Raw genomic sequence first — 12,710 nt, forward strand, 5'->3', positions numbered from 1 at the left:
CAACTATCAAAGTAAGACAAATTAATGTAATTTTAACAAAAAAAAAACTTGGTTATCACTCATAAATTGCTTTATTTGAATATAAATTTATTAGTATTATGTTTATAAATGTATATATTTTTAAAAAGAAAGGAAAAATCCAACCATCAATTTAATGTTAAGGAAAAGTCTATAAAATATGTAATTCCATTTCGTCTCAGCAAATTAATAATAGCAAAAATATATAATTAATGCTGTCAATTGACATCATTTTTAGAAAATTAGTAAGTAAATCAATGTTGAGAAACAGAAAGTCCATAACTTATGCAATCAATTTACTTCTAGGCACCGTTTGGATTGAGGGTTTTTAAAATTCACGGATTTTAGTAAAATCGCTGGATTTTAAATCAATGGAATTTAAATCCATAGATTTTAAAATTCCATCGTTTGGATTAAATATAAAATCAATGGATTCTTAATATTATTTATGGAAAATAATAAATAGTATAACAATCCATCATTTATAAAAAATGGTGGATTTGGACTTTCCCACCCCCTCAAAAATGATGGATTGTAGAAAATGAAGGAATTTGTAAATTCATGGATTCTATTAATTTTTTTTTCTAGGCAAACGATAGATTTTGTCCAAATCCATGGATTATATAAAATTCATCATTTAGAATCCATCAATCCAAACGGTGCCCTAATTAATATTAGAAAAGAATAAAAAAAGAAATAATTATAGAAGTGAAAACCAATTCAATCATTTGAAAATATATAATTTTACTTTATATATATATAGTAGAAAGGAATGATTTAGTATCAAAAATAGTAAGAATAAATACCAATAAATTAAAAAATAGGAGAGAGAACATAATTTACTTCCAAAATTAGAAATAATTTTAAAAACATATATAAAGATTATAAAAATGGTAAGAGTAATTTATACTAAATTTAGTCCATTTAGACATAATTTTTTATATAGATTTGGACTTTTCCATCTATGAGGTGGGAAATCAAAATTCTCAAAAATGATGGATTATAGAAAATAAGGAAATTTATAAATTTATGAATTTCATTAAAATTTTTTCTAGTTAAATGATAAATTTTATCTAAATTTATAAATTGTTTAAAATTTATTGTTTAGAATCCATCAATTCAAACGGTCTCTTTGTTTATTTTCATTACCATTTAACACTTTCGGAGTCAACATATAGCTATGAATACGAATTACTACTGAATAATACTAGGGAAAAAGGTCATTTAAGCCCCTAAGGTTTGGCTTTAGGATCAATAAAGCCCTCAACGTCCGAAAAGGTTCATATATGCCCCCAACGTCTTAAAATATTGACAACCAGGCCCCCGATTTGGACAAATAGGCCCCTAACGTATCATTTATGCGTCAAAATTAGGGGCCTGGTTGTCAACATTTTAAGACGTTAGGGGCATATTTGAACCTTTTCGGACGTTGAGGGCTTACTTGATCCTAAAGCCAAACCTTAGGGATATAAATGATCCTTTTCCCATAATACTATAACTTACCCTATTTTGATTCAACTTTCTATATGTCAATTACGTTAATAATGGGTAATCATGTTTTTTTTGGTAACCAACTTAACTATAAATGTTAGTAAATCTTATGCAATTTTAATTAATTGGGACAAGTATATATCCCGACATATAAATTTTATTTAAAAAAAAATCATAGACATAAATTTCTCATATCAAAACTATATAGTTTTGATACATTATATCAAAACTACGTTGTTTGTTAAACCACGCAATTAGAAAATTAGAAAATAATATTTATATAAATTAATTAAATATAAGTTAGTTCGAGAACACTTATTTAAATTACTAAATGAGTTTGTTCACGAACAATTAATCGAACTGTTTGTAAACGTAAACGAGCCGAACACCACTATGTTCATGTTCGGTTCGTTGAATTAACCAATATAGAATTAAAGTCGAGCTTGATTTGTTTGGCATACGAACGAATACGTATCGAGCTCTTATCGAGCCGAACACTAAGCTGCTCGCGAAGAGGTCGGTTTGTTTACACCCGTAGTTACCTTCTCAGCCGGTTACAAAAATATAGAACTTTCCTTGTCGAAAAGTCGCGTTGCGATTCTTGACTGGCCGGAAATGCCTGGCGTTTTTTCCCTTGTGCTAACGGTGTAGTCCTGTCATCGTCTTTCTCACCTCCAAGAATGACTCTCTCTCCTAACTACAGTACCACGAGCTCGTCGCTCTCTGCCTTTGATTTTTCTGCTGGACCTTCCCCAAATCGAACTAGTTTCTTTGCTTCAGCATAATCAAACGGCTTCGGCAGCTCCAGGCCGGTTGGATCATGAGATTTCTCTGCATTTTTGTTGGCTTTACTCTGATTGATGGAGAGGAAGCACTTTTGGAAGCTCGAAGAACTCTGTATCCATTTGGTAAATTCCTCAGTGTGCTCTCGTGGGCGCGTTGGAGGTGTTCATGTATATCGGTCAGTTAGGGTTTTTTATCGGGCAAGCAGGATGGTATGAAAAGCTTCGGAGGAAATTCATATTGTAACGGTAAAAAATACTTCAATGTTTCTGCTTAAATTTTTATATCTATTAATTTGAATTTCAGTTTATTTGATGAATTATTATTTGGCTTGATTGTTTAATTGTAATTTGATCCTGATCTGCACTAGATTCGTGCTCATTTTATATATGCAAATTTAATGATCCGTTCATCGTAGAGAATTGGAACAATTCTAATTAACATGTATGTAGGTGGGCAATCTATTACACAAGCATCCATTTCATATCTCCCTTTACAACCCCATGATTCCAAAAAATATTTGGTTATCAATATATGCCGTCATTTCACAATAATATTTCACTTTGATTATACCTCTGTTAACCATTCAATCCAGCAGCTTCGCATGCATGGGGGTTCTATTCTTTCGTCAAATTCTAGTGCAAGTTCTAGGTCCAAAGAGCAGTGCTTCTTCTAATCTGAAAGAGTTGGACCACTTAATATTCTTAGATGCTTTGGTTGATGAGCTAGCAGATGAGAACAGGGCTCATTCCGAAGTTTCTCTTATTGCTCTAAATTTATTTTCTAAAAAACTTATGTTCTCTGCTCGGTCAAAACATGCTCAATCATGTGCTAAAATTATTTCTATGTTCTTCAAATATTTGACATGCCGGAAACCAGAAATTATAGCAGTTGTCAAGTGCATGGTTTTGATTGTAAGCATCTTTATACATGAATTAGGTCAGTGTTTTATTTTGATCAATATTGATTGCGTTTCTCCTAGTAATACATTTTCTTTATATTCTTTAAGGTTACAAAGTTAGTACCTGATGCAATAGGGACCACATGCAAGCAACGGTTGAAAATAGTTAGTGGAACAGAATATACTCATATTTTAAGAGTTCATTTTAGATCAGATAAAGCAATTCTTAGAAAAATGGATCTCAAGATTTTATGTATTGTCGTGCCTGGAAACCAGGACACATGGTGTCAAACCATTTTTATTAGTAACCATTAATAGCTTTGATTTTTGAATGTTATTTTAGATTAGAAATTTTTAGACTTCTTTTTTACTTGTAATGTGAATTAACTGGAGGTTTTACTGTCTGCTTTGGCATTCCTTTATATTTGTCATACGACTCATACCTCCTCTTTCACATTAACTTTGTTTCTATTTTATACCTCCATTTCAACTGCATATCACCTGAATTAGCATTGCAATATGTATTCTAATATAAACTGCATATTAATTAAATATATACTGTTCAATTATCTTAGCTCTCTAAATTTTTTCAAACCTTTCAAGACGTGGCAAGTGAAATTATGGAAGAGTTACAGGCCATTTCTGATTTTATTATTGGGAATTACAGTGATGGGAACCTTGCTTCTTTCTATAAATTAGTGTTACACGGGTTAGGAATGATTTTTTTTGTTATGAGTGGTTATTTGATGATTCAAGATGTTGGTGTATATGTGCGCTTTCGCTTTGTCAGCATTCATTTACATGTTCCTCTTTCAGTTTAAAGATTTATTCATAACGTGCCTTTTCTTTTGGTTCTCTGCAGCTACCTTCGAGCTATTTCACTTGCTTTCTCAGGCAGCCTCAAGGTTTCTTGATAAACTTGTAACCTTGATAAACAGTAAATCTCGCGCTTTCAATTTCTCGAGCACGACACAGTAAGACTAACAAAATTAACAGAACTCCACTTCATTCACTGTTAATGCATCAAAGTATGTTAATCCAAGTGTTTGTAGAAATGTCTAAATGAAATTTGCTATCAATTCAGTACTATTATTATCCTAACATTTCACATCTTGAATTTAGAAGTGTATTGATCTATAAATTTTACGTTTTAGAAGTGTATAGATCCATAAATTTTTAGGTTTTAGAAGTGTATTCATCTGTAACCTGTATACTTGATTAATAATGGAATTGATTAATGATATTTGTGGTTTCATTTTGTGCTAAACAATTATCTGAGTGTGCAATTTTATCCTTGGAAATTGTAACATCTTTCCAATTTTTGAGTAATATATGAGTTCAGTTTCAACAATTTTTTTAACTAATTGCTTCTTTTTTACAGAGTTGTGAGTGACAAGGATGCTTAAGAGAATGTCATTGTTATCCAGGTAACTCTTGTGATATTTTTCATGATTATGATGCATGTAGCTGTTAAATATTGATTTAATATAGATGTTTTTGAGCTTATTGATTTAGTTATAGATTTGATATGACATTATATGATTTGCAAATCCCTTTAACAAAAAGAGATTATAAAAACTCTTAACAGTTTCTTCATTCTATGAATTCTTGAGAAATAAATTATATAAGTTGTTTTGCATTTCTTGTTTCATCACAGGTCCACTATTATGTGCAGTCCTGCATTCAAATGAATCAGTATATTCATAATAAATTTAATTTTTTTTATTTAATGTTTTTAAAGTTCAATTGGTAAATAGATATATTCATATTTGAGTTTGCGATATTAACATTACTTATGAAGATTGATAGTGTTGTTAACAGTATTTTCTTTGCTGTTAAAGCCATGATGGCTTAGTTAGTCTTGTGCCAGGGCTTTGTTTTTCTTTGTTCCCCTGTTTTGTTTGCAGTTTTTTGAGCTGCTTCTGAGCTTGCTCAGCTAAGTTGTATCAGCGTTGCTGAACTTTGTTTTATTGGTTTATAGCTCTGCTCTTTTTTGGTGATTTACCAAAAAAAAAAACCTTTCACATTTTGCAGTCAGTTCCTAGAGCAAGTAGCAGTCACATTGTGTCAGCTTATATGGAGATTCATCAAGGTTAGATACTTTTGAATTCTATGTGCATTTGATTGATTGGATTGTGCTAATGCAGTGTCACAAAATTACAGGTATGCCATATACGCCTCTAGGGTCTCGAATTTCCTAAACTATACATCATTCATGTACTTCAACCAGTAGGAACAGGTATGCAAACACTTTAACCTTTGAACTCTTTTTTCTTTAAATCGAATCTCAAAAGATAAGGTTAAGAAACTTCTTCATAGTCTTTTCAGAAAACGTAAAGTTGCAACTTACAGTATTATAGAAAACAGTCTATCATAAAGTTGAAAGATAATAACTTATGCTGAGCTTAACTTTGCTTATTATCATAGTCTCTTTTAATTTGGATTTGTCAAGTTCAAAGTTTAAAAAGTCTTATATTGATTGTGCATGTATGGATGTGTATCTATCTTGTTCACTACCGAGAGAAATAAACCATGTAGTATCTTCTTATTTGTTTCTTTTTCTAAAAGACTAGGTCTATGAGTTATGTAGTTACATGGGAAGCCAATTATCCCTGAGTAAGATTTTTGTGTGTGTTGCTTTTCATAATTTCCATTAGCACTTGTTATTTGGTTTTTTCTTACATAAATTCTATGTATTTGTTCCTTTAGAAATCAGTTCTCGCAGATTTGATACAAGACATAGAACCATTAGATGTGAGCGTCATTCTAAGGGATGTTCCACCTACTACCCTGGATGCTATGAAGATGACTATCTTTGGCATGTTGGGCTTACTTCCATCTGATCGATTTAAAGTCTTTATTGAGGCTTTGTGGGAACCTCTCTCCAAGTCATTAATATCTTCAATGATGACTGGGTATGATCTTGTGTCTCATTTTGACTCATACTTGCTTAAAGCAAAGGAAACATGATCCATTAAAGTACGGAATGCATCTCTTTTTCAGGTTCAAGTGGTTCGCTTGCTTTGTAGAACTCCTGAGAAAGAAAGCAGGCATGAACTGCTATGGAGAGTGGCTGTCGACGGTAGCGCCTTTGCTAGTAAAAATGGAACCAAAGTTCATATTCTAGCGGAAAATCTAAATGAGATAGCCAACCAAGCAGATGATCTACTGGAGGTACATATAACATAGATACTGCATTGTTGCATGATCTGACTCTTTTTGTCGGATACTTAGTTCAGCAGTAGTATAACTTGTTACTTTTTAGTCAGTAGTCATTCCATCTGTTCATTGAACATATGAATTCAATTTTCTAAATGGCATTCCTCACAGTTTGGTTTGTTAGCAAAGTACTAAGCAGATCTAGTTTAGTAACTATATGTAAAACTTTATGGTGAAATTGGAATATAATGCTGCCTCATATCATTGTTGCAAGGTAGTCATTTCAATTATTAACATTTTTCCTGTGTTGGCTGCAATACTTCTCAAGTTAATGGAAACACGGCAAGTTGTTCCGGATCAAAAACTACTTGCAAGGCTTGTACTAATTAGAGAGGAAGCTAGGAATATGATGGGAGGTGGAATACTAGATGAAAGAAATGACCGTGGTTTCAGTATTCTTCATGAATTTGAGGTCTGTATTCTTCAATAATGATGTATCATATGAAATAATGCATGCCTAGCTGATTCTAAATTTTAATTGCTTTTCTTTGTCAAAATTAAGTATGATATTTTACTTTTTCATTCTTTCATTTTGAATTATGCAATGTTAATATTTGATAGTAGTGATTTGTTTTCAGTGCCATGATTATGTACCTTATTAGTGCAGGTAAAAAAATTAACTAAGCTAGTGGCTCTAAAACTTGGGAAGACTGGTCAAGAAATGATAAAAAAAATGTAATGCTAGGAAAAGATGAAGGAGCGGAAAGTAGTTCAAACAGAATTGCAGGAAATGTTCGTTCGATTTCACTGACGTTTGAGTCCAGGTGTATATTTGATTGGAATCAATTTTGATTACTTCTCCTTCCCTTTTCTTTATTTACTTGTTCTTGAACCTGTATCATATTACGCTTTATTGTTTCAAGTATAGTAATCACTGCAGCTAAACTAAGCTTGAGCTGGTGACTTCTGATGTAAGAATTCGGTTGCCCAGTTGACGAAACAAAAAAGGAGTTGCCGTCTTTGTACATTTCATGCACAAGTGAGTAACGAATCACATGCCTTGGATCATTTAATTTACCGTCTAGCAAGTATCAACTTCATATAATTTACTTTTGTGAATTTCAGTTATGTTTTGAAAATCGGATTCTGAAAGTGCTCAATTTTGAGTGACAGCTCTTGTAGTTAAGTACTTGTTCTTTTGCACATTTATCTCATTATTTATCTTTTTGATCAGATCTCATTATTTATTCTGTTTGTATATTCTGAATATATTTGTTTATGTAATTTTGTAGGATTTTATGAAGATATTTGTGGGAAATGATTCTGTAGCAGAAAAGACATTCAATGTTTTGTGATTTCTAATGTCGTTATTTTTTATGGAATATTTTCCGTTTTCTAATTTTGGTGAATATTTTTTTGTTTGTGATGTAATGGATGAAATACTTTTGTGATGTAATGGATGGATGGAATATTTTCCGTTTTGTGATGCAATGGATGGAATATTTTTTTGATTTTGAATTTAATGAATATTTTCCGTTTTTAAATTTTGGTGAATATTTTCCGTTTCTAAATTTAGCGAATAATTTCTGTTCCTCAAATATAAACCGTTGGCACTTTCTATATAATTATAAACCGTCATTTAAAGTTTTAGCCAAACCATTGCACCATAGTATTATATAAATGTTGCCTAAAGTACTATATAAATCGTTGCCTTACAAATATAAGTGTTAATTAAAATACGATATAAATCGTTGCCTTACAAATATAAGTGTTAATTAAAATACGATATAAATTGTTGCCTAATAAAATAAATGTTGTCTAAAGTACTATACAAATCGTTGCCTTATAAAAATAAATGTTGCCTAAAGTGCTATACAAATTGTTGCCTAAAATGAATTACAAAATTGTTACAGTAAATGTTTGAAACCATTGCTTTTGTTACTAATTGTAGCGGTTTTATTTCTATTACAATAGTATAAAAAAATAGTTGCAAGCGCTATCAAAATCTATTGCAAACGCAAATGTAGCTGATTCAAAAGCGTTGCAATAGATTTAAGGCAATGTTTTTTTGCACATATGGCAACACTTACCTAATATTGCTGAAAGTAACTTATGTGGTAGTAACTCTTTTGCTCGATTAAGTAATCCAAAGTATTTCAGACATAAATGTTAAAATGTTGGAGCAGATCATAGATTATGGATATGGATTTTTTTGTTCTCTCGTTGGTATTTTTATCCTTTCATTTTCTGTTCGTTTTCGACTTGCAGGTACGTAATCACGTGCAGGACAACTTTGAAGGGATGAACTTGCAAAGTCTCCATAGAAGATACTACTTGGAAGTGCTTATTTTCAAGGGCTCTCACTTATTAAAACTTTGTTTAAACTGATTCCTAGCTGGTTATATAGTAACCGTACAAGGTTTGATACTTTAGTGCTTGTGCGGAAGTCACCTACAAGAACTTTTCGTTTGCCAAATGAACAAGAGCATTGGTTCTTAATCATTGAACTAATATAACACCAATGAATTGAATAGTTGTTTATACATTACTTTTCCTGTTGAAGATATTAGAAATCCTGCTTGAATTTTGTGAAAATAATTTCGAGCTGATAAAAATTTTAATTAATAGGCTGTGCTAGAGTCTATTCACCAGAGAACCACAGTAGTATCGATACTGGATTGCATGACCATATCAAGTGCACAATGATTGGTCTGATTTAATTTATTTTGAAGTTTGAACCTTATAATTGCAACTGTGTAAGGTTCGAACTGTCGACAATTATCAGCAACTACACTACCATTTACAAAATAGCTAAGCATTCATTCAAGTTGTAATCTGATGGCAAAACAACCAAAATTAGTAGCTAAGAAAAAAACTATCAAAAAGTTTCCTGAAAATTATTTTGAAACCTGAAAATCTAAACATCAAACAACAAAATACACCAAAGATGGGAAAGAATAAATTAGGAGTGCCGCTGTTCAATATGGAACCAATGAATAGTTAAATTAACATTGTAAAACCCTTTTTTTTCTAGTCAATCACCAAGAGAGCGATTCTATAGCTTAGAAAGATACACCAAAACAACAACAGGCCAAAGGCCTACACAAAGCCACAGACCCCCCCAAACCCAGCTCTCAAAACAACTCAGGCTCACTAACTAACCCAGCACAAACAATTCAACAACACACAACTGACATCAACAAGCAATCAAGGGGAGCATCAGGAATTTACTTCCTCCTACTATTCCTGATAACACCATCAGACTTTAATTTACAGAAGACCCTGCTACTTCGGATAAGATTCTTCTTGAATATCAACTCATCTATGGCCCCTTAAATGTGGTAGATGGTGACACAAAACAATAACTTTCTTTGTCTCCTGCTGTCAGATCTTCTACAAAGAGAACTGATCGCTCTTCTCCAACTCAAAACAGGTCTGTTGAACCCCATTTCCTACAAAACTTTACAACAAATGTCCCTTGAATAGCAGCAATCAAAGAAAAGATGATGTTGTTTGAGGCATTATTACACAGACAACAAGTATCACTTGAAACAACTTTCCATTTAGCTAGTTTATCCCAGGTCTGCAATCTAGTCAGAAATGGTGTTGCAAAAAATTAGGTACAGAGTTCAAAACATGCATAAGCAACCATAAGCAAATCGACAAACAAACCCTCTGCCCATATAGTCCATCATCATTCGAACCAAAATAGCAACTGAAAATATTCATTAGAATATATCAAAACAAAAAATCTGAGAGTTAGGGTCGAAAGATAATCTCAGCCAAAACCCATCCACGCACAAGAAAACCTAACCAAAAGAGGCTCGGTGCGTTCAACCCAATATTAAAAATCATCTGAAATGACTAAAGAAAGGAATAAGAGCTCGCGCCTCAGTAGTTATGATGAAATCGTAACAAACAAAATTGGTTAATTGTTAATAGTGGTAAAAAACAAAAGATTACTACACCATTAAAAAGCACATGTAGGCTAACAATTAACACTTCATTGACATTCATTATCACATAGCAAAATAAGTTTTTGGACAGTAAAATTAAACAAAAAATAAAACCTAGGATATTCTAAACTTCCACATATCACATTTTTGTAATCAAATTGTTTTTTTATGTCTCATCGAACAACTTGTGTAATCCAATCATCTTTTACGTCTCTTCGAACAACCAGCCTATAATCCAAAAAGAAAGCCACATTAGTAACAAATAAATAAATTTCAACAAGAATAATAATAAGTAGAAATTAATTATAACAACGAACCTGACTCTTATCTTGTTTGTTATCTCCCCCTTCCTTTTTCTCTTCTATTTCGCTCAACACTTGTCGAAGTAAACTTCCGTGTATAGCAATTTCAAAATTCAAATGACTCATCGACATCATTCCCACAATTTCCCCTCTAATGTTAAAAACTGGACCACCCAAACAACCATCTCTAAATCCAAGACCATAAATTTGTATTATAGGAGTTTGAGGGTGAAGTTGCCTCTCAAATACATAGTCCTCTAGATCAGCTCCCACCCATACACCACTGTTCCATATATTGCCCATAATGCGATACTGAGGAGTGATATTCAATGCAGTACAAGTGTAATTTTCACATTTTTGATTGTCTAGCGGGACATGAACATTATCCACACAAGGAAATACAACGGTGCCAACCGTCAAAGAACCCACAAAATTACCCGGATGCCCCATATGTAAAACCTTTTGCCCTTCAAATAACGAACTATCAACTGCAAATCTCCCAAAATTGCAACAAGGAACATTCTTAACTCTCAATAATGCAACATTCCATCTAGATTTTATACGAACTACCTTAACTTCATATAAAAAAGCATCATCATCTAACCTACGAGCATTAATACAGGGTAGTGGTTTATTTCTAAAGGGAAAAGCAGAAGTCATAATCAACCCATTGTTATCAACAGAAAAAGCTGTTGCAAAAGTGTATATAAGTGCATTATCCTGAGATTGGTGAGCTAACCTAAGTACCCATACAATACCCTTTATCTCAACATTTAAAGCATGCAGGTCAGGAGGACTGAAAATGGAAGAATGAACTGCCATTTGGGGTTTCATATAATCCTGCCATTAGAAGAAAATCAAAGAGACATTTAATTTTGCCCTAAATCACTTACATAATTCTCAGACATATCTGTTGGTGCAGTTCTAAGAAAGAAAATAAAAATGAGAGTATTAGTTAGACTGACCATTGTCAATGTCCGAGTTTGAAGGATGACGACTGTTGCTGCTCCCTGGAAATTACTGGGAATGACTCACTACAGCTCTTCAGTTTTGCTGCTTCACCATAGCTTGTAGAAAATGACGACTCGCTTCCTTTAACGCTGCTTTTTTTTTTATCAGTTGAAAGAATTGGGTAATGAATGTCTGTGCATCCGGCCAATTCAACTTTGTAAACAAACTATTAAGCTGATCCGACCAAACTAATTCTACTTGGTTTATGAAATGTAATTTCTTTCAAGATTCGGTTTCAATTTGATTTTTAATCTTAAATAGTAAAAAAATATAAACTATATAAATATATCATAATTTTTTAAAGTATAATTATTTTTAAAATACTAATATTTTTTTATGTTTAAATGCTACATGTATTATACTCCCTCCGTCTCACTTAAGAAGGGACATATCCCTTTTACACATAGATTAAGAAAATAATAATTACACTTGATTTTTCTTATTTTACCCCTATTAATTATTGTCTTGTAGTTTGTGTGTAGAGTATTAGCTTTAATTAAAGAAAGAGAAAATGAGGGTATAAAAGAAAATTCCTTGTAAAATGGCACAGAAACCATGATTTGGCCTTCTTATGTGGGACAAAAAAAATTGAGATATGTCCCTTCTTAAACGGGACGGAGGGAGTACTATACATTAAAGCTAAAAGAAAACGACATCATTGATATACGACACAATTAATGCAAGCCAAATTCATACGGTGGGACATTTGAGGCAAGAAATGACATGGTAATTTATACAGAGCCAACACTTTGCTTCCTTTTGGTCAAAACCAACACTAACGCCTAACAAGTTAAAAGAGGGTTGAAAATATTTTTTGTACCTTTTTTATGTATTAAGGTTGCAGTTTAGGTCCTTAGATTTTATTTTTTAACAAATTAATTAATTTTGAAATATTAGGTAATTTTTTGTCACGACCCGATTCTCGGCGTCGAGACCGGCGCTAGGGAATGGGAGTGGTTGCTCCGAAACCCGTAGCAAGCCTGAAAAACACTATAAATTTTTCGCTTTTAAAAGAAACGTATGAAACATTTATTAAATAACTGATGGGACAAAACATCAGAGTTTAAATGCGCTTTAAAACATTTGATT

At 32.3% G+C, this 12,710-nt stretch overlaps 2 protein-coding genes and 1 long non-coding RNA gene across 14 annotated transcripts in view; 1 reads left to right on the plus strand and 2 right to left on the minus strand.

Moving 5' to 3' along the window:
• Positions 1-12,710, minus strand: part of LOC126687165 (uncharacterized) — a 66,443-nt gene that overhangs the window by 41,078 nt on the left and 12,655 nt on the right. The gene's annotated exons all lie outside the window — the stretch shown is intronic.
• LOC126687169 (uncharacterized) lies at positions 2,063-7,870 on the plus strand. Of its 9 annotated transcripts, none has more exons than XR_008790960.1 (11): positions 2,063-2,540; positions 4,056-4,167; positions 4,575-4,620; positions 5,228-5,285; positions 5,357-5,432; positions 5,903-6,108; positions 6,197-6,367; positions 6,681-7,176; positions 7,281-7,391; positions 7,478-7,533; positions 7,645-7,870. It is a non-coding gene; the product is annotated as an uncharacterized LOC126687169 (long non-coding RNA). The 9 variants fall into 9 exon arrangements; XR_008790961.1 differs by having other exon boundaries at positions 7,293-7,391; XR_007644062.2 differs by having other exon boundaries at positions 2,065-2,540; positions 6,681-6,824; positions 6,991-7,391.
• Positions 10,337-11,778, minus strand: LOC126687161 (uncharacterized). The gene is made up of 3 exons (XM_050381575.2): positions 11,576-11,778; positions 10,626-11,450; positions 10,337-10,536 (listed from the first exon to the last, which is right to left on the minus strand). Exons 1-3 carry the CDS (start codon positions 11,576-11,578, stop codon positions 10,507-10,509), a joined length of 858 nt encoding a protein of 285 aa, XP_050237532.1. The 5' UTR covers positions 11,579-11,778; the 3' UTR covers positions 10,337-10,506.

Source organism: Mercurialis annua, linkage group LG6, assembly GCF_937616625.2.
Source record: "Mercurialis annua linkage group LG6, ddMerAnnu1.2, whole genome shotgun sequence".
Classification (NCBI taxonomy): Eukaryota; Viridiplantae; Streptophyta; class Magnoliopsida; order Malpighiales; family Euphorbiaceae; genus Mercurialis; species Mercurialis annua.

Coding starts and splice junctions, on each gene's coding strand:
- LOC126687161 (XM_050381575.2), bottom strand. Junction 10,537..10,625: donor ACAAACAAGATAAGAGTCAG/GTTCGTTGTTAT, acceptor TTTGGATTATAG/GCTGGTTGTTCGAAGAGACG.